This window comes from Myxine glutinosa, chromosome 4, assembly GCF_964187855.1.
Source record: "Myxine glutinosa chromosome 4, kmMyxGlut1.1, whole genome shotgun sequence".
Taxonomy (NCBI): domain Eukaryota; kingdom Metazoa; phylum Chordata; class Myxini; order Myxiniformes; family Myxinidae; genus Myxine; species Myxine glutinosa.
The window spans coordinates 27,864,965-27,883,644 of record NC_136264.1 but is presented as its reverse complement, the minus strand read 5'-3'; the positions used below and the strand labels follow the sequence as shown (position 1 = coordinate 27,883,644).

The 18,680-nt window shown below is 45.3% G+C and overlaps 1 protein-coding gene across 2 annotated transcripts in view; it reads left to right on the top strand.

Moving 5' to 3' along the window:
- LOC137424534 (agrin) overlaps positions 1-18,680 on the top strand; it is a 193,641-nt gene that overhangs the window by 152,642 nt on the left and 22,319 nt on the right. For both annotated transcript variants that reach the window (XM_078775570.1, XM_068112090.2), the window contains exons 20-21: positions 6,220-6,384; positions 11,587-11,698. In XM_078775570.1, coding sequence (XP_078631696.1) covers positions 6,220-6,384; positions 11,587-11,698 — 277 coding nt within the window. The remainder of the gene's footprint in view (positions 1-6,219; positions 6,385-11,586; positions 11,699-18,680) is intronic.

The window sequence follows — 18,680 nt, the reverse complement described above, 5'->3', positions numbered from 1 at the left end:
CTGAATTCAACCACCAACTATTTTTGAGATCAGCATCGGCCAAATGGCCAACATAGGCCAAAGGTCAACCACCTTTTTTGAATTTCTAAAAGCCTCAATTTTCATCTGATTGACTTGAAATTTGAATTGGATTTTCACAACCAGGTCACTGAATTCAACCACCAATTATTTTTGAGGTCAAAAGGATTCTCTATTGAGTGCCATTCTACTTTGTTCTGTTTTGCCAAGTGTCGCTCTATGAGTGAATTTTCATTCTGTCTGTTCGTCTATCTGTCTGTCTGTTTGTCTCTCTGTCTGTATGTCAGTCGCCTACAGGTCACAATTTTAAACTGATTTTCATGAAACTTCACCAAATGGTAGAGTTGGTTTTAAGCAAGAAGCCTGTTGTTTTGGGGGTCAAAAGGTCTAGCGGTCAACTTAGGCCAAAAGTCACCAACTTTGTCAAATTTCTAGAATCCTCAATTTTCATCTGATTGACTTGAGATTTGAAGAGGATTTGCATACGAGGTCAATGAATTCAACCACCATTTTTTGTTGAGGTCATCGTAGGCCAACAACTTATTTTAGGGATTCTGCAAGTATCGTGATACACACAACATATTTCTTGTTATTTAATTGCCCTGTGTTTTGTGCAGCTAAAATTATTAATGATAGACTCGGTGATCATTTATGAGGGTTTTATTTATAATCAGTGCATTCAGAAAGTATTCAGACCCCTTCACTTTTTTCACATTTTGTTATGCTGCAGCCTTATGCTGAAATCGTTTAAATTCATTTTTTCCCTCATCAATCTACACTCAATACCCCATAATGACGAAGAAAAAACAGGATTTTAGAAAGTTTTGCAAATTTATTAAAAAGAAAAAACTGATATATCACATTGACATAAGTATTCAGACCCTTTGCTATGACGCTTGAAATTTAGCTCAGGTGCCTCCCATTTCTCTTGATCATCTTTGAGATGTTTCTACACCTTGATTGGAGTCCACCTGTGGTAAATTCAATTGATTGGACATGATTTGGAAAGGCACACACCTGTCTATATAAGGTCTCACAGCTGACAATGCATATCAGAGCAAAAACCAAGCCATGAGGTCGAAGGAACTGCTTGCAGAGCTCAGAGACAGGATTGTGTCGAGGCACAGATCTGGGGAAGCCGACGAAAAAAATTCTGCTGCATTGAAAGTTCCCAAGAGCACAGTGGCCTCCATAATTCTTAAATGGAAGGAGTTTGGAACAACCAGGACTCTTCCTAGAGCTGGCCGCCCGGCCAAACTGAGCAATCGGGGGAGAAGGGCCTTGGTAATATAGGTAACCAAGAACCCGATGGTCACTCTGGCTGAGCTCCAGAGATCCTGTGTGGAGATGGGAGAAACTTCCAGAAGGACAACCATCACTGCAACACTCCACCGATCTGGGCTTTATGGCAGAGTGGCCAGACGGAAGCCTCTCCTCAGTGAAAGACGCATGAAAGCCCGCTTGGAGATGGCAAAAAAGCACCTAAAGGACTCCCAGACTGTGAGAAACAAGATTCTGTGGTCTGATGAAACCAATATTGAACTGTTTGGCTTCCGTCTGGCCACTCTGCCATAAAGCCCAGATCGGTGGAGTGTTGCAGTGATGGTTGTCCTTCTGGAAGTTTCTCCCATCTCCACACAGGATCTCTGGAGCTCAGCCAGAGTGACCATCGGGTTCTTGGTTACCTATATTACCAAGGCCCTTCTCCCCCGATTGCTCAGTTTGGCCGGGCGGCCAGCTCTAGGAAGAGTCCTGGTTGTTCCAAACTCCTTCCATTTAAGAATTATGGAGGCCACTGTGCTCTTGGGAACCTTCAATGCAGCAGAGATTTTTTTTGTAGGCTTCCCCAGATCTGTGCCTCGACACAATCCTGTCTCTGAGCTCTGCAGGCAGTTCCTTCGACCTCATGGCTTGGGTTTTGCTCTGATATGCATTGTCAGCTGTGAGACCTTACATAGACAGGTGTGTGCCTTTCCAAATCATGTCCAATCAATTGAATTTACCACAGGTGGACTCCAATCAAGGTGTAGAAACATCTCAAAGATGATCAACAGAAATGGGAGGCACCTGAGCTAAATTTCAAGTTTCATAGCAAAGGGTATGAATACTTATGTCAATGTGATATTTCAGTTTTTTATTTTTAATAAATCTGCGAAACTTTCTAAACTCCTGTTTTCTCTTTGTCATTATGGGGTATTGAGTGTAGATTGGTGAGGGAAAAAATGAATATAAACGATTTCAGCATTGGGCTGTAACATAACAAAATGTGAAAAACGTGAAGGGGTCTGCATACTTTCTACTGTACTTATGAGAAACCCCAGGTTTCTGCAGGGCACAAACGGTCCACCATTAACCCCTTTCTGATGAAACTCCGGGAAAGCAGGGGTTGGCAGGGGTGACCAAAATCCAGGATCACTGGTCACCTCCACTCATTTGTTCCTCTTTTCTCACACATGTGGAACCAACTTCTACATTCTCTTCAATCCCACTCTCCCCTCCAGGTCTTCAAGACAGCTGTCTACCACCATCTCAGATCATCCCCCATCCAAAACCTTGATTTTTTTCTTCCCTTTCAACTCCACCCCCACCCTCACCCCCACCTCCGTTTCAATTTACAGTTTTTCCATCCGGAGAGTGAATGAATGAATGAATGATCGTTTTTTAAGGCTATTTTTTCCCCGCTAGAGCGGGGGTTAGCCATCCCATCCTGAGAGTGTACTTCTGTATACATTTTCTCCACAGCACCTTCCCTACACTCATTCCTCCCTACTTCCCTTATTTATCTGGGTCTCCCTCTATTTTGTCCTTCAACCCTGCTGTTGGTGTTGCCTCCCTCTTTTTAATATTCCTTTTCTTCTGATGCATCCTGATCCATTCATTGTTCTAGCTCTTTCACGAGCCTTGACTTTGTATACAAAAAGGGGGAAGAAGGAAATAGAGATAGCAGCAGAGAGAGTGTGTGTGAGAGAGAGAGAAAGAGAGAAAGAGAAAGAGAAAGAGGAAGAGGAAGAGGAAGAGGAAGAGGAAGAGGAAGAGGAAGAGAGAGAGAGAGAGAGAGATATAGATATTGTTTCAGAAGAGATGGTACCCGAGCAAGAAATGAAAGGAGTAAAGAGAGAGGTGCCAGGATGTGTGATGGCAGTAGGGCGTGAGGTGTACATGGCACTACAAGTGCAGAACTCCATTCTTGAAGCCCCAGAAGATGGGTGCAATTGTCTGGTGGAGCCCGCAGTTGCCGAATGGTACTTGGATGCATCCATGATTGGCGAGAAGGAGGAACACACCCAGGTAACGGGACTGGATGGGTTCTCCTCCCAGCGGGGTGTGTGCTGGGATGCTGAACCACCAGTGTGCAAAGCATGCACTCCAGTACACGCTGAGCTCCCAGCACAGGAGGTTGAGATTGCTCCGCTTATGGTGATGTCACAAGCGAGTGTGAATGTAAAGGCACATATGTGAGTGCAAGTATGGTGAATGCTGCTGATGCGGTTAACATGGACGAGGAGGAAGAAGGAACACCACCAGTAGCGATGGACTGGTTTGGGTCAAGACCGGGGTGGCTCCCCACCGAGTTTATGGAACTGGCTTCAGTTGAACCAACGGGAAAGCAGGACGTGCCATATGTTGGAGCATGCATGCGTGCAATCCTCTCTGATATAGTTCAAGATAGGAAGGAGGTCGTGCTCCCTGAGTGTCCTTTGGACGCCCCGGAGGATGAATAGAAGACGGCACCAGATGTGTGCACCGTATGGCCCCCATAAGATGCCAGGCAAATTGGGTGTATATCCCTCACGAGCCCTGGAGAAAGGAAGGGGCAACGACTGCAGGCAAATTTTAAAGGTGTGCTCCACTAAGATTTGCGCAATGGTGGAGACACCAAGAAAGTTACCGTGGGTCCCTGTGTGAGTCATGTGGAGGACTCACCAGAATGGTGGCAGTGGTGACCAAGGTTGCAGGGCTCCATCTCACGGTGGCCCCAAGAATAAGCCAGAAATTGAAATTAGAGTAGGCAGACTAATGAACAGCAGAAATAGAGGACATTGAAAAATGACGAGAATTTGTGACACAGGGGAATTGGAATTTTAAGCTCATATTTTACATGGGTCAATTGCATGAAATTTGGAGGACATAGCTTAGGATGTCTTCCTCCTCCCATCTCTTGCTTCCGCAGAATTCTGGATGCATGTATGGATGAATGAACGATACAGGAGATGGTGTGAAGCTTTGGAGTGCATGGAGACCAAATTTTAGGTGTGGAATGGTGTGACGTGAGTGTGCACTGAGTGGTGGGAGTAGCTCCCCCTACTGGATCAATCCACATTTCAGTCAGGTTAGATTGGGATGGTTTGGAACAGTTTAGGAACAGATTCAGATGGTTTGGAACATGGGAGCTGCAAGGATGCCGGTGACTAAGTATGGCAGGGTGAATAATTTATTGAGTGAAGTGCAAATGTGTAGTGAATAGCTGGGAGAGTGGCTCAGTGGTTAGAGTTGAGTGGTGAGGAATAAATACAGGGCCTGGGGCCTCCTGGGTGGCTGAAAGCCACTGGAAACGCCAGGCCCCTTCTTATCCGATGGCTAACTAACCGAAGGATAAACAACGATTGTTGAAATGGTGGATAATGGAAGGATAGCTATCCGCAGGATAAGGGCTGGATAAGTTGTGATCGACTCGTCATAGGTACATGGCATCCCACAATGCATTGCACTTTTGTCTGCTGGTGAAACAACCATGACGGCCGAAGACAGTCAAATGAGAAAGAGGAAGACAAACTTTCGGCCAACTGAATGGGATATGCTGTGTCAGGTGACAGAAGACTATGTAAAGGTCATTAGGAGTAAATGTTGCAACACCATAAATAACGATGACAAGAGGAAGGCCTAGTTGGTGATTGCAACGCCTTTTAACCTACGCCATTTGAATTTGGCAAACCTATGTACGCCTTAGTAACCATGGATGAGGCGTTATCCGGACCAAAGGAGACTTGAATAAAGTTATCTGGAAAATCACTACTTTATCCAGCGGAAAAGATATCCAGGGTTTGAGCAAGGGAAATTATCTAGAGGATCAATTTTATCCGCTGGATAAGTAATGTATCCGCAGGATAGTGCTTATCTGAACTTTGAGCAACCGGGGGCAGGTGGGTAATTTAGTTAGGGAGCCCTGATGTTCTGAACCCCAGGTTAGGGAGCCCTGATGTTCTGAACCCCAGGTTAGGGAGCCCTGATGTTCTGAACCCCAGGTTAGGGAGCCCTGATGTTCTGAACCCCAGGTTAGGGAGCCCTGATGTTCTGAACCTCAGGTTAGGGAGCCTTGATGTTCTGAACCCCAGGTTAGGGAGCCCTGATGTTCTGAACCCCAGGTTAGGGAGCCCTGATGTTCTGAACCTCAGGTTAGGGAACCCTGATGTTCTGAACCCCAGGTCAGGGAGCCCTGATGTTCTGAACCTCACAGGGAGCCCTGATGTTCTGAACCTCAGGTTAGGGAGCCCTGATGTTCTGAACCCCAGGTTAGGGAGCCCTGATGTTCTGAACCCCAGGTTAGGGAGCCCTGATGTTCTGAACCCCAGGTTAGGGAGCCCAGATGTTCTGAACCTCAGGTTATGGAGCCTTGATGTTCTGAACCCCAGGTTAGGGAGCCTTGATGTTCTGAACCCCAGGTTAGGGAGCCCTGATGTTCTGAACCCCAGGTTAGGGAGCCCTGATGTTCTGAACCCCAGGTTAGGGAGCCCTGATGTTCTGAACTCCAGGTTAGGGAGCCCTGATGTTCTGAACCCCAGGTTAGGGAGCCCTGATGTTCTGGACCCCAGGTTAGGGAGCCCTGATGTTCTGAACCCCAGGTTAGGGAGCCTTGATCTGATCGTCTGATCGATCGGTTGCGAATCGAACCCAGAGTAGAGAGATCAAATGTAAGTGCGCCACCTCTGCATGATCCTGTTGCACTCATAAGTTCATAGCAATACAGATGTTAATTGTTAATATATGTTAAATTTCGATATGCTGGTTTGTGACATGGGCTTGCTTGATGGGCCAAAATGGCTTCTTCCTGTTTTGCTTTCCTTATAAACCCCATGATTCTTTAACTTTGCAGCTTCAAGCTCGGTGCGCACGGCCTAAACAACATTCCCTTATCTTCGCTCTCTTTCCTCTTTATTTTGCTAATATCCTGTCCCCTTGTTTCCTGTCTTTCCACATCCTCAGGCAGAAGTTGACTTTGAAGGTGATTTTTCTCACCGATGGTAAAGATGGGATGCTCATGTACAACGGAGATAGACGGGATGGCCAGGGAGATTTTGTGTCCCTCGCTCTTTCGGATTCCATCCTGGAGTTTCGTTTTGATCTTGGAAAAGGCCCCGCCATCATCCGGTCAGTTTCGTGTTGGTCTTTTTGCTCTTGACACGAGGGATCTTGTGGATGATAACATGTTATGCAGGATAGCCTAGGCCCTAGAAGTATGCAAACTCATCTCTGAGCTGTCTCGCCTGGGTTTGAATCCCGGCCCAGCTATAAACTGTCACCCTAGTGTTTCACATACAGGGCAAGGCATCAATATCTGCTCTCCCTCAGGTGGACGTTAAACTGGGTCTCCAATCTCCCAGGATTGGTTGGTGGACTTTAAAGGCCTCATGGTGTCCTTCCCGAAGAGTAGACGAGTTTCCGCTGGCACCCTGAACTAAATACAAATTCCTGTTATAACATACAGGGGGCAATGCATCAGTGGTACTGCGACATCCTTAGACGATGATGTAATCTGCAGCCACCTGCTGCACAGGAAAGCAGAATAAATTGTTGTCATAAGTTCAGTGTGCACTATCATTGGTTAATAGTTAGTACAGTAAATAAATGTGGCAAAAGTCAAGGACAAAATCCATATTCTCTGGTTTTAGAAGGATCTCGGTCAGTGTGATGGTGCACCCTGACACTGGTCGAAAATGTGCCGGGGGATTGCTGGGAGATTTTTGCAAGTTGGCTTCCCTCGGCTAAAGTTGAATTTACGACGCAGCATCAAAACACAACAGGGGGAATGTGTGGCATTACCTGACCAGATATTTCAAAATGGTCCTTTTAAAATAAAGTGTGCTGAAAGTTCTCCAGCAGAAAAACTGTGGAACGTACCTGGGATTGGATACTCTTAAAGGATGCATCTGCTGGATTTTAAAGTTAGATTCTGTTTGTTAGACATTCAAACGCTACAGTTTTCATCACAATTGTTTTTAGTGATCGAAGGCCAACTGAGGGCTGGCATGATTACCTATAGGTATTCCAACTCGCCCGTAAGGTGTCCAGCCTGGATTTGAAAAACCCAAACAGCTATAAACTGTCCTGGTGTCCTGGTGTGTCGTACTTAGGGCGTGTGTGCCGTCCCTTGGACGGATGTTTAACTGGGTGTCCCATCGACTTGCTTTAGTTCATGGATGTTATAAAGATCTCAAAGTGTCATCCGCATAGAGTTTACGAGCTATCGCTGGCACCCTAAACAAACTTGGATAAAAAGCCAGGGGCATAGTAAAAGGTCCCTTTATATAAGGGTATGTGCCATGTAGCAAAGTAGAGAAAAGAAGGGACATTCCATAGCTTATAGAAAATGCCAAACAATACAAAATAAGGGGCATTCAAAAAATCTCGTGTGCATGCTGGACTACCCTTGTGTTCTGAGGAGGAACCAAGTAATGCTCTAGAAAAGTTCATATGAAGGGGCGCCAATTTGATTCATACACCTGAATGAAGAAGTAAATGTATTTTATTTGCCAGATGTAGGGAGCCTTTATACGCCATTTGAAAGGCCGGGCGGATGCAACACACCTTCTCTGAAACACCAATCTGGAAGTTTATAATCTGGTTGGTAATTGAACCCAGGCCAGACAGCTCAAAGGTAAGTGCGTTAAGTTTGCATTGTCCTCTCACGTGCGCAGTTTATACCGACCTGACAAATGAACATTCTTTACAAACAAACTGTCTGAAGTTATTTTGCTATTCTATTAAATGTTATTAAGTGACCCACTAAGATCTTCAACTGCAGTGACAATAATTGTTGTGGTACAAAGGGAGCACGCGACAAAATCTGGTTGATCACGTGCTGTGTCATGTGATCTCTGGAAATGCTTGGCTGCACAATTGCAAAAAGTAGCAAAAAGTCAAGTTCGACGTTGACAATCCTGATCTTGTAATCTGTTCTGCTCAGCAATGAACTGACTGGAAAATGAAAGTGAGACATTTGAATGAACCCTTTAGGCTGAATCACATTTTGATGAAGGAGGGCTTTCCCTATAGAAAAAAAGTTGATGAAAAGTTAATGAACTTTCCTAAAAAAAAAGTTGATCAAAAAGTTAATGGACTTCCACTAAAAATAAGTTGATGAAAGGTTGAAGAACTTCCCTAAGAAAAGTTGATTAAAAGTTAATGAACTTCCCTAAAAAAAAGTTGATGAAAAGTTGATGACCTTCCCTAAAAAAAGGTTGATGAAAAGTTAATGAACTTCCCCCCCAAAAAAGTTGATGAAAAATTCATGAACTTTCCTAAAAAATAGTTGATTAAAAGTTGATGAACTTCCCTAAAAATAAGTTGATGAAAAGTTAATGAACTTTCCTAAAAAAAAAGTTGATCAAAAAGTTAATGGACTTCCACTAAAAATAAGTTGATGAAAAGTTGATGAACTTCCCTAAGAAAAGTTGATTAAAAGTTAATGAACTTCCCTAAAAAAAAGTTGATGAAAAGTTGATGACCTTCCCTAAAAAAAGGTTGATGAAAAGTTAATGAACTTCCCCCCCAAAAAAGTTGATGAAAAGTTCATGAACTTTCCTAAAAAATAGTTGATTAAAAGTTGATGAACTTCCCTAAAAATAAGTTGATGAAAAGTTAATGAACTTTCCGAAAAAAAAAGTTGATCAAAAAGTTAATGGACTTCCACTAAAAATAAGTTGATGAAAAGTTGATGAACTTCCCGAAGAAAAGTTGATTAAAAGTTAATGAACTTCCCGAAAAAAAAGTTGATGAAAAGTTGATGACCTTCCCTAAAAAAAGGTTGATGAAAAGTTAATGAACTTCCCCCCCAAAAAAGTTGATGAAAAGTTCATGAACTTTCCTAAAAAATAGTTGATTAAAAGTTGATGAACTTCCCTAAAAATAAGTTGATGAAAAGTTAATGAACTTTCCTAAAAAAAAAGTTGATCAAAAAGTTAATGGACTTCCACTAAAAATAAGTTGATGAAAAGTTGATGAACTTCCCTAAGAAAAGTTGATTAAAAGTTAATGAACTTCCCTAAAAAAAAGTTGATGAAAAGTTGATGACCTTCCCTAAAAAAAGGTTGATGAAAAGTTAATGAACTTCCCACCCAAAAAAGTTGATGAAAAGTTCATGAACTTTCCTAAAAAATAGTTGATTAAAAGTTGATGAACTTCCCTAAAAATAAGTTGATGAAAAGTTAATGAACTTTCCTAAAAAAAAGTTGATCAAAAAGTTAATGGACTTCCACTAAAAATAAGTTGATGAAAAGTTGATGAACTTCCCTAAGAAAAGTTGATTAAAAGTTAATGAACTTCCCTAAAAAAAAGTTGATGAAAAGTTGAAGACCTTCCCTTAAAAAAGGTTGATGAAAAGTTAATGAACTTCCCCCCAAAAAAAGTTGATGAAAAGTTCATGAACTTTCCTAAAAAATAGTTGATTAAAAGTTGATGAACTTCCCTAAAAATAAGTTGATGAAAAGTTAATGAACTTTCCTAAAAAAAAAATAGATGAAAGGTTGATGAACCCTAAAAATAAGTTGATGAAAAGTAAATGAACTTTCCTAAAAAAAGTTGATGAAAAGTTGATAAACTTCCCTAAAAAGAAGTTGATGAAAAGATGATGAACTTCCCTAAAAATAAGTTGATGAAAAGATGATGAACTTCCCTAAAATTAAGTTGATGAAAAGTTGATGAACTTCCCTAAGAAAAGTTCATGAAAAGTTAATGAATTTCCCTAAAAATAAGTTGATGAAAAGTAGATGAACTTCCCTAAAAAAATAAGTTGATGAAAAGTTAATGAACTTCCCTAAAAAAAAGTTGATGAAGTTGATGAACTTCCCTAAAAATAAGTTGATGAAAAGATGATGAACTTCCCTAAAAATAAGTTGATGAAAAGGTAATGAACTTCCCTAAGAAAAGTTCATGAAAAGTTAATGAATTTCCCTAAAAAAAAGTTGATGAAAAGTTGATGAACTTCCCTAAAAATAAGTTGATGAAAAGTTGATGAACTTCCCTAAAAATAAGTTGATGAAAAGTTGATGAACTTCCCTAAAAATAAGTTGATGAAAAGTTAATGAACTTTCCTTAAAAAAAGTTTATGAAAAGTTGATTTACTTCCCTAAAAATAAGTTGATGAAAAGATGATGAACTTCCCTAAAAATAAGTTGATGAAAAGTTAATGAACTTCCCTAAAAAAAGTTGATGAAAGGTTGCTGAACTTCCCAAAAAATAAGTTGATGAAAAGATGATGAACTTCCTTAAAAATAAGTTGATGAAAAGTTAATGAACCCTAAAAAAAGTTGATGAAAAGTTAATGAACTTCCCTAAAAAAAGTTGATGAAAAGTTGATGAACTTCCCTAAAAATGTTGATGAAAAGTTGAACTTCCCTAAAAAAGTTGATGAAAAGTTGATGAACTTCCCTAAAAATAAGTTGATGAAAAGTTGATGAACTTCCCTAAAAAAAGGTTGATGAAAAGTTGAACTTCCCTAAAAAAAGGTTGATGAAAAGTTGATGAACTTCCCTAAAAATAAGTTGATGAAAAGTTAATGAACTTGCCTAAAAAAGTTGTTTTTATGTTATAATCAACATTCTTTATACATAGTTTGTTATTTTGATTTAATGAAATATTGTTGATGCATCAGTTTTAAAAAACAACACCAGAACATGCCAACAAGATGTTATCGCTTCATTATTCTAACACACCCATCGCCATAAATCTTTCTTCCACCTGTGTAAATGTTTGAGTTTCTCAACCATGAACTCGTCTTCCATCAGCGATCCATGAGCTTGACCTGTGCTGAAAAAACATACCGACTCAGAGGTCATTGTCACCTCCTTTTGCCAGGAAAACACCTGATAATGGCAACCTAATGTTCTGCCTGCAAGTGTAAATCAAGTGTGGTCAGATATCTGTTTCCACCTGATGTGGAGGTATGTGCACTCATCATTGAGCTGTCTCACCTGGGTTTGAATCTCGACTACCCAGCTGTAAACTGTCACTCGAGTGTTTCGGACGTAGGGTGGGACATCACCCGGTGTGCCATCCATTAGAGGGACGTCAATCCGAAGGACCGTCCGCCAGCACTAGTCGTTGGTGGATGTTTAAAGAAGAGCAAGCTTTATCGCCGGCACCCTGAACAAATTGTAAATTCCTGCCCAAACTTTCTCGCCCAACCTGCACTTAGCAAGAAGATGCCAATATCCTCAACGTGAGCTGAGCGAAGCCTTCACCCTGCATTGGATTGAAAACAGAGTTTTGATGATGATTTTACGGATGATGCATTTTGTGGGGTCACTTTAAAATGTATGTGCAACTCATTAAGCCTTGTATTTGTGTTGGCAGGAGTCGAAACTCACTTGCGCTTGGCATGTGGCACGAGGTGCGGCTGGAGCGGGTGGGACGCAAAGGGACCATGTGGCTGGATGACGGGCACGCTGTGAGCGGGGAATCACCGGTCTGTCGTACAAACTAAACAATTAAGATGATACAGTTGGTAACTTAACTAGAATGCAATGCATGCATGGTCTCTTTTTGCATTCAGTGAGTCTGTCTCAAGGCAATGCCGCGCTGGAGGATGTTATTTCTTTATTTGGCATGGGGTGTGTACCCCGGTTTAGAATAGGTACACCGTATCCCTGCGCATCATAAGAGGCGACTTAGGCTGCTGGGCCATAGAAGTTCACGGTTCACGTTTCACGTTTCACGGTTCACGCGTGTAAAGAAAAGTGGACAAACGTAGTATGACTTGCTCTGGGCCATAGAACGCCTTTCATGTTTCACGTTTCACGTGTCACTTTTCACGCGTGAAAGGCGGAATGAACATGCACACTTTTTCTATGCGTGAACACGGAGATCTCGGTCGACCTGATTATTTTTATGTCGGTCTTTTGGAAAAAAATTAAGACTGAGTTTATGACAACACAAATCTATAGATTGAATTTAATGAAAACAAATATAACTTTGTAAGCGCAAGAGAAGAGAGGTCTCACCACCCAGTCTGAACGTTTTCAAAAGTAGACTCGCTAGACTACTAGACAAATTACCCTAGCCTAGATCATCACGACCAACACCACATTATCCAAATTAATAGGTACCACCTTGTTACATATTTATGTGAATGTATGTGAATTACCATTCAGGTCTTTGCTTATCCGTGTGTAGTATATTAAGTTGTTGTGGTTGTAGTTGTTGTGTAGTTGTTGTGGTTGGAGGGTCAGGAGCCCTTCTGAAAGAGTGGCCGGAAACGGAAGTGACCGGAAACGGAAGAGAAAAAGACACGAGGAAAAAAGGAGGAGGTTTCTTCTTCCTCGCCCCGCACCGACGAAAGGTGGGATTGATTGAGCCGTGTGGAAAAGCGGCGTTCCCGAGCCTGTCTGGCGAGAGGAGTTACCGGGACGGATACCTGCCCGGTGGACGGCAAACTGTCGTGTGGCTGTGCACCGATCCAGCGTTTGGCGCCGTGCGCGACACCGTCTAAAAAGACGCGTACGGGTCGCCCGTTGGGGCCTAACACGCCTGGCAAGCGGCGTGGGGCTGTTGGCTTGCTTTCCCGTCCCCGCTTCGCGTGGCCACGAGGGGCTGTAGCCGGGGTGCCTGGTACGATACCTGCCCGGTGGAAACACGTCCACCCGGGGTTCGTTCAACCGCCCGAGTGCGGCGACGCCGACCATCATCTTGGTCAGGAGGGGCCCAGAGACATTGTGCGGGACCGAGACCAAAAGGGTGTCGTGAGTACTCACCGGGACACCCGTGTATAAGATGGCCATCTTACTCATAGGGAATTGATTGTGGCTGGGGAATTGTTGATGGTAGTGTATTGTTGATTGCTCGGGGAAAATCTCCGTGGTTGTGTCATTGAAATATTGTTGATGGTTGTGTATTGTTGATTGCTCGGGGAAAATCTCCGTGGTTGTGTCATTGAAATTGTATGGTATCATTACCATTGGAATATATCCTTGAACGTCAGTTGTCTCTTGGGTGAAATTCATATGGATTGCGTGGCGAAAGCGCATATATAATACAGCTTTCTGGCGAAGTTCCTCTCACGGTCCGGGGGTCACTGAGACCAGGTATTCACCGAGGGGACCACGTAACAGAATTGGGGGCTCGTCCAAATTACGATTGGCGGTTTCGCAATTGGGTCTACGTCCGGGATTTAAAATTGTATAAAATAATAAAATAATAATTTTTTATTAATTAAAATTTATTAATTAATTATTAATTGGTAATTTTTTTTGAGAAATTGGGGTAAAGTCTTGGGTGAAGGTTAACAGGTGGTAACGATAGACACCATGGCGTTTGTGGCACAGAACTTTGGGGTAACCCCGAGTGAGGCACAGTTCCGAGCGTTGCTAAAGTCGGACCTCTTGAAATTGGCCAAACATTTTAACTTGGAGGTCCGAACTAATTTGAGGAAGGCAGAGTTGCAGGCCACGGTGATACAATCTATGGTGGGATTAGGAACATGGGACGAGTTAGCCTGGGAGTGGCTACCCGAAGAACCAGAAGATGTTGAGCTCCGGAAACTGGAGTTGCAATTACGGAGCCAGGAACGGATTAAAGAAGAAGAAAGGAAAGCAGAAGAGAGGAGAGAAGAGAAGCAAGCAGAGGAAAGGAGAGTGGAACGAGAACTCCAGGAAAGGTTAAAAGAAGAAGAAAGGAAAGCAGAAGCGAGGAGAGAAGAGAAACAAGCAGAGGAAAGGAGAGTGGAACGAGAACTCCAGGAAAGGTTAAAAGAAGAAGAAAGGAAAGCAGAAGCAGAGGAAAGGAGAGTGGAACGAGAACTCCAGGAAAGGTTAGAAGGGAGAAAAGCAGAGGAGAGGAGAGCTGCAAGGGACCTCGAAGCAGAGGAGAGAAAAGCGGAAAGGGAATTAAAGGAACGTGACATGGAGCTTCAGCAAGAAATCAAATTCAAGGAGCTGGAGTTAATGAGAGAACGGGGAGAGGCACCACCCTTGCTGACGGGGTCGACACCTAACCAGAAAACCTGGGATGTGGGCAGACATGTGAGGCTGGTTCCACCGTTCAGTGAAAAGGAAGTCGCGAAATTTTTCCCACACTTTGAGAAAGTGGCTCGACAATTAAACTGGCCGGAGGAGGCCTGGACCATACTCGTGCAAAGTGTGCTGGTGGGGAAAGCTCAGGAAATTTATTCGGCGCTACCAATGGACCAATGTGCAGATTATGAGGTACTGAAGAAGCACATCCTCAAGGCCTATGAGTTGGTTCCGGAAGCTTACAGGCAAAAATTCAGGAATGCCAGGAAGAGGGAGAGTGAGACCCATGTGGAGTTTGCCAGAGTGAAAGAAAACATGTTTGATCGGTGGTGTGAGTCAAAAGGAGTCGGGAAAGACTTCGAGACATTGCGGGACTTGATCCTGGTGGAGGAATTCCAGCAGTGTGTCCACGAGGACATCAAAGTGTACCTGCAGGAAAAGAAGGTACCAAAGTTGTGGGACGCAGCCACCATGGCAGATGATTATGCCTTAACCCACCGAATAGGGGTCCACGAACCTAACTCCTCGCCTAGATCTCCGCAGGGGAGGTGGGGAACAGCAGGTGCGGAGAACGACAATACATGGCGGCGGCCTCGAGAGGATTATGGGGACAACGCGGATACCCCACCTGTTCGAAGTCAGAGGGCTGCGGGCCCAAGACAAACTTATTTTTCAGGGGGCCCGAGGCAGACCCCGAGTTTTTCCTCCGGACCTACTTGCGCGTTTTGCAAGAAACCTGGACACTTGATGTCCAGTTGTTACCTCATGAAAAGGGACAACCCAGAGCGGAGTCCGACTATTACAACTCCGAATGCGATGGCTAGCGTAAGAAATCGCCATCAAAAGGGTTACCAACCATTTATTTCAGAGGGGTTTGTGTCACTGGATGGAGCCTCGACTAACCGGAGACCGGTTAGGATATTGAGGGACACAGGGGCCCATCAATCTTTAATGCTTGAAGGCATTTTGCCATGGTCCGAGGAGACGGCAACGGGGGATAGGGTTCGTTTACAGGGGATCGGGGGCGGTGTTAGTGCTCCCCTTCATGTCATCCATTTGGAGTCCGATTTGGTGTCAGGACCGGTCACCGTCGGCTTACAAGCCACGCTTCCTGTAGAGGGTGTATCTGTGGTTATCGGGAATGATTTGGCCGGGGGTCAAGTTTATGGTAACCTGAGGGTTGGTAAAGAGCCCAGCAGGGAAAATAACACCACACCAGCTCGGGATGGCGACAAAAGTGCCAAGTTATTTGTAGGGGGACTGAACTTAAAAACAGAGGAAGAAGTTCTGACCTCTGTCTTCAACAGATATGGGCCGCTGGTGGAAGTGCGGTTGGTAAGAGACTGGGAAACGCAACAGTCAAAAGGGTTCGGCTTTGTCACGTTTGCCAGCACAAAAGACGCCAGAGAGGCAGAGAGGAATTGGAATGGCAAGGATTTGGAGGGTCGGACCATAACAGTAGGGAAGGCATTTCGTAGGCGTCGAGAGGTCTACAGGAGAGGACAACTGGGCGGTAGTTTTGGTGGTGGCCGCAATCAATATTATTATGGAGGCTCCCTGAGTTACGGCTGCTCCCGAAGGAAGGATTGGCAAAGTAGTGGCCGAGAAGGAGACCGCTATTCATGGGACTACAGGGACAAGTGGTCCCACCCTAATTATTAGGGAAGTTCTGAGAAGTTGAAGCACTGAATGCGGCGGAGCCGCCGAGCCAAGATTCCTACACGGACTAACCGTGAACTCCACGTTCCTCAAGGCGCCCATGTAGAGAACTTTCCTGCACGGACTAACCGTGAACTCCGCGTTCCTAAAGGCATCCAGGTAGTGAATACTCGGCTTGGCCTCCCGGAAAAAGTGCTATCGAGTTGCCTAACTTTGGATCTTTGATCAACCCCTTAACCTTCATTCACAAGAAACTGACGGTCAAAGTCAGAGGGTCATGAGAGGGAGTTTGATTTGGCAGGGACAATGTCGTTGCTGGTGCTTAGTCCAGAGGGAATAATCTGGAGGGGGTGTGGTGAAATGTGGGTTGCTTTATTGTTAAGTGATAACTGTGCCCGGGGGGAACTGATAATGTGGGGGGGTTGAGTTATCTGGTTTGTTTCTCCAAATTGGCCGGCAAAGAAAGTTTTCGCTGGGTTCAAACTTTCTTTCTTGAAGGGGGGGGAGTGTTACATATTTATGTGAATGTATGTGAATTACCATTCAGGTCTTTGCTTATCCGTGTGTAGTATATTAAGTTGTTGTGGTTGTAGTTGTTGTGTAGTTGTTGTGGTTGGAGGGTCAGGAGCCCTTCTGAAAGAGTGGCCGGAAACGGAAGTGACCGGAAACGGAAGAGAAAAAGACACGAGGAAAAAAGGAGGAGGTTTCTTCTTCCTCGCCCTGCACCGACGAAAGGTGGGATTGATTGAGCCGTGTGGAAAAGCGGCGTTCCCGAGCCTGTCTGGCGAGAGGAGTTACCGGGACGGATACCTGCCCGGTGGACGGCAAACTGTCGTGTGGCCGTGCACCGATCCAGCGTTTGGCGCCGTGCGCGACACCGTCTAAAAAGACGCGTACGGGTCGCCCGTTGGGGCCTAACACGCCTGGCAAGCGGCGTGGGGCTGTTGGCTTGCTTTCCCGTCCCCGCTTCGCGTGGCCACGAGGGGCTGTAGCCGGGGTGCCTGGTACGATACCTGCCCGGTGGAAACACGTCCACCCGGGGTTCGTTCAACCGCCCGAGTGCGGCGACGCCGACCATCATCTTGGTCAGGATGGGCCCAGAGACATTGTGCGGGACCGAGACCAAAAGGGTGTCGTGAGTACTCACCGGGACACCCGTGTATAAGATGGCCATCTTACTCATAGGGAATTGATTGTGGCTGGGGAATTGTTGATGGTAGTGTATTGTTGATTGCTCGGGGAAAATCTCCGTGGTTGTGTCATTGAAATATTGTTGATGGTTGTGTATTGTTGATTGGTCGGGGAAAATCTCCGTGGTTGTGTCATTGAAATTGTATGGTATCATTACCATTGAAATATATCCTTGAACGTCAGTTGTCTCTTGGGTGAAATTCATATGGATTGCGTGGCGAAAGCGCATATATAATACAGCTTTCTGGCGAAGTTCCTCTCACGGTCCGGGGGTCACTGAGACCAGGTATTCACCGAGGGGACCACGTAACAGGCATGGGGTGTGTACCCTGGTTTAGAATAGGTACACCGTATCCCTGCGCATCATAAGAGGCTACGGTTGGCGTCAGGAAGGGCATCCGGCCATAAAAACATTGCCTCAAACAGGGAACCATGATTGTCATGGGGCCCGCAAGGCCAACCCTCGCTATAGCGGGGAAAATGGCGTTAAAAACGATCATTCTATTATTCTATGGGGGCGGTGAACTTTGAATGTACCTGTACTCGTTTTGTTTTTAATTTTGTCCACTTGCATTTTAAGATTCTTTCTAGTTTACTATTTGGGCTTTTTGTCATCAAATTTTCCATTATTATGAGAATATGGAGAACACAAATTAATAAATTAAATACACTAGTGTAGCGGTTCCCGCTGAATGTACACAATCGCCTTGCACCTGCCAGGACGCGGCCAGGGCGCGATCACCATGCCGGGCTCGTCCGGACGGGCCCAGACGCACCTCTCCTGGGCATGCCCGGACTCGCTGTTCCCGGGCACGCCAGAACCTCCCGGGCACGCCCGGTCTCGTCTTTCCCGGGCATGCCCGCTCTCGCCTTTCCAGGGCTCGCCCAGAGCGCCCGGGCACGCCCAGCCTCGACTTGCCAGGCCGCGTTCAGGACGCCCGGGCATGTCCAGACTCGCCTTTCCAGGGCTCGCCCAGAGCGTCCGGGCATGCCCGCTCTCGCCTTTCCAGGGCTCGCCCAGAGCGCTCGGGCACACCCAGCCTCGACTTGCCAGTCCAGGACGCCCGGGCATGTCCAGACTCGCCTTTCCAGGACTCGCCCTTGACACCCGGGCATGCCCGGTCTCGGTTTTCCCGGGCAAACGCCCCGGCATAAATGTGTATATATATTGCTGCCCGATAAACGGGCTTGTCAGAATACCTGAGCTGTTTTGTTTCAATAAAGCAACTCAGACGAATTCCGTCTTTGGTCCAGTCAATTCTTTTGACTCGCGTTGGAGCGCAGCTCCTTCACTGGTGACCTACCGACATGGACACGGCAGTGACTCTTAAACTGCCTACCTTCTGGGAGGCTCACGCGGCTGTATGGTTCGCCCAGGCGGACTCCCAGTTCGCCCTGCGAGGCATCACCGTGGACGACACCCGCTTCCACCACGTTGTGGCAGCACTCGGTTCCACCACCGCGGCCCGCGCCTTGAGCCTCCTCGAGCACCCGCCGGCTGCTGACAAGTATGACGCACTGAAGATGCTCCTCCTCGACGCTTTCGCCCTCTCACCGGCGGCACGCGCACGGCGCCTGCTCGACCTGCCC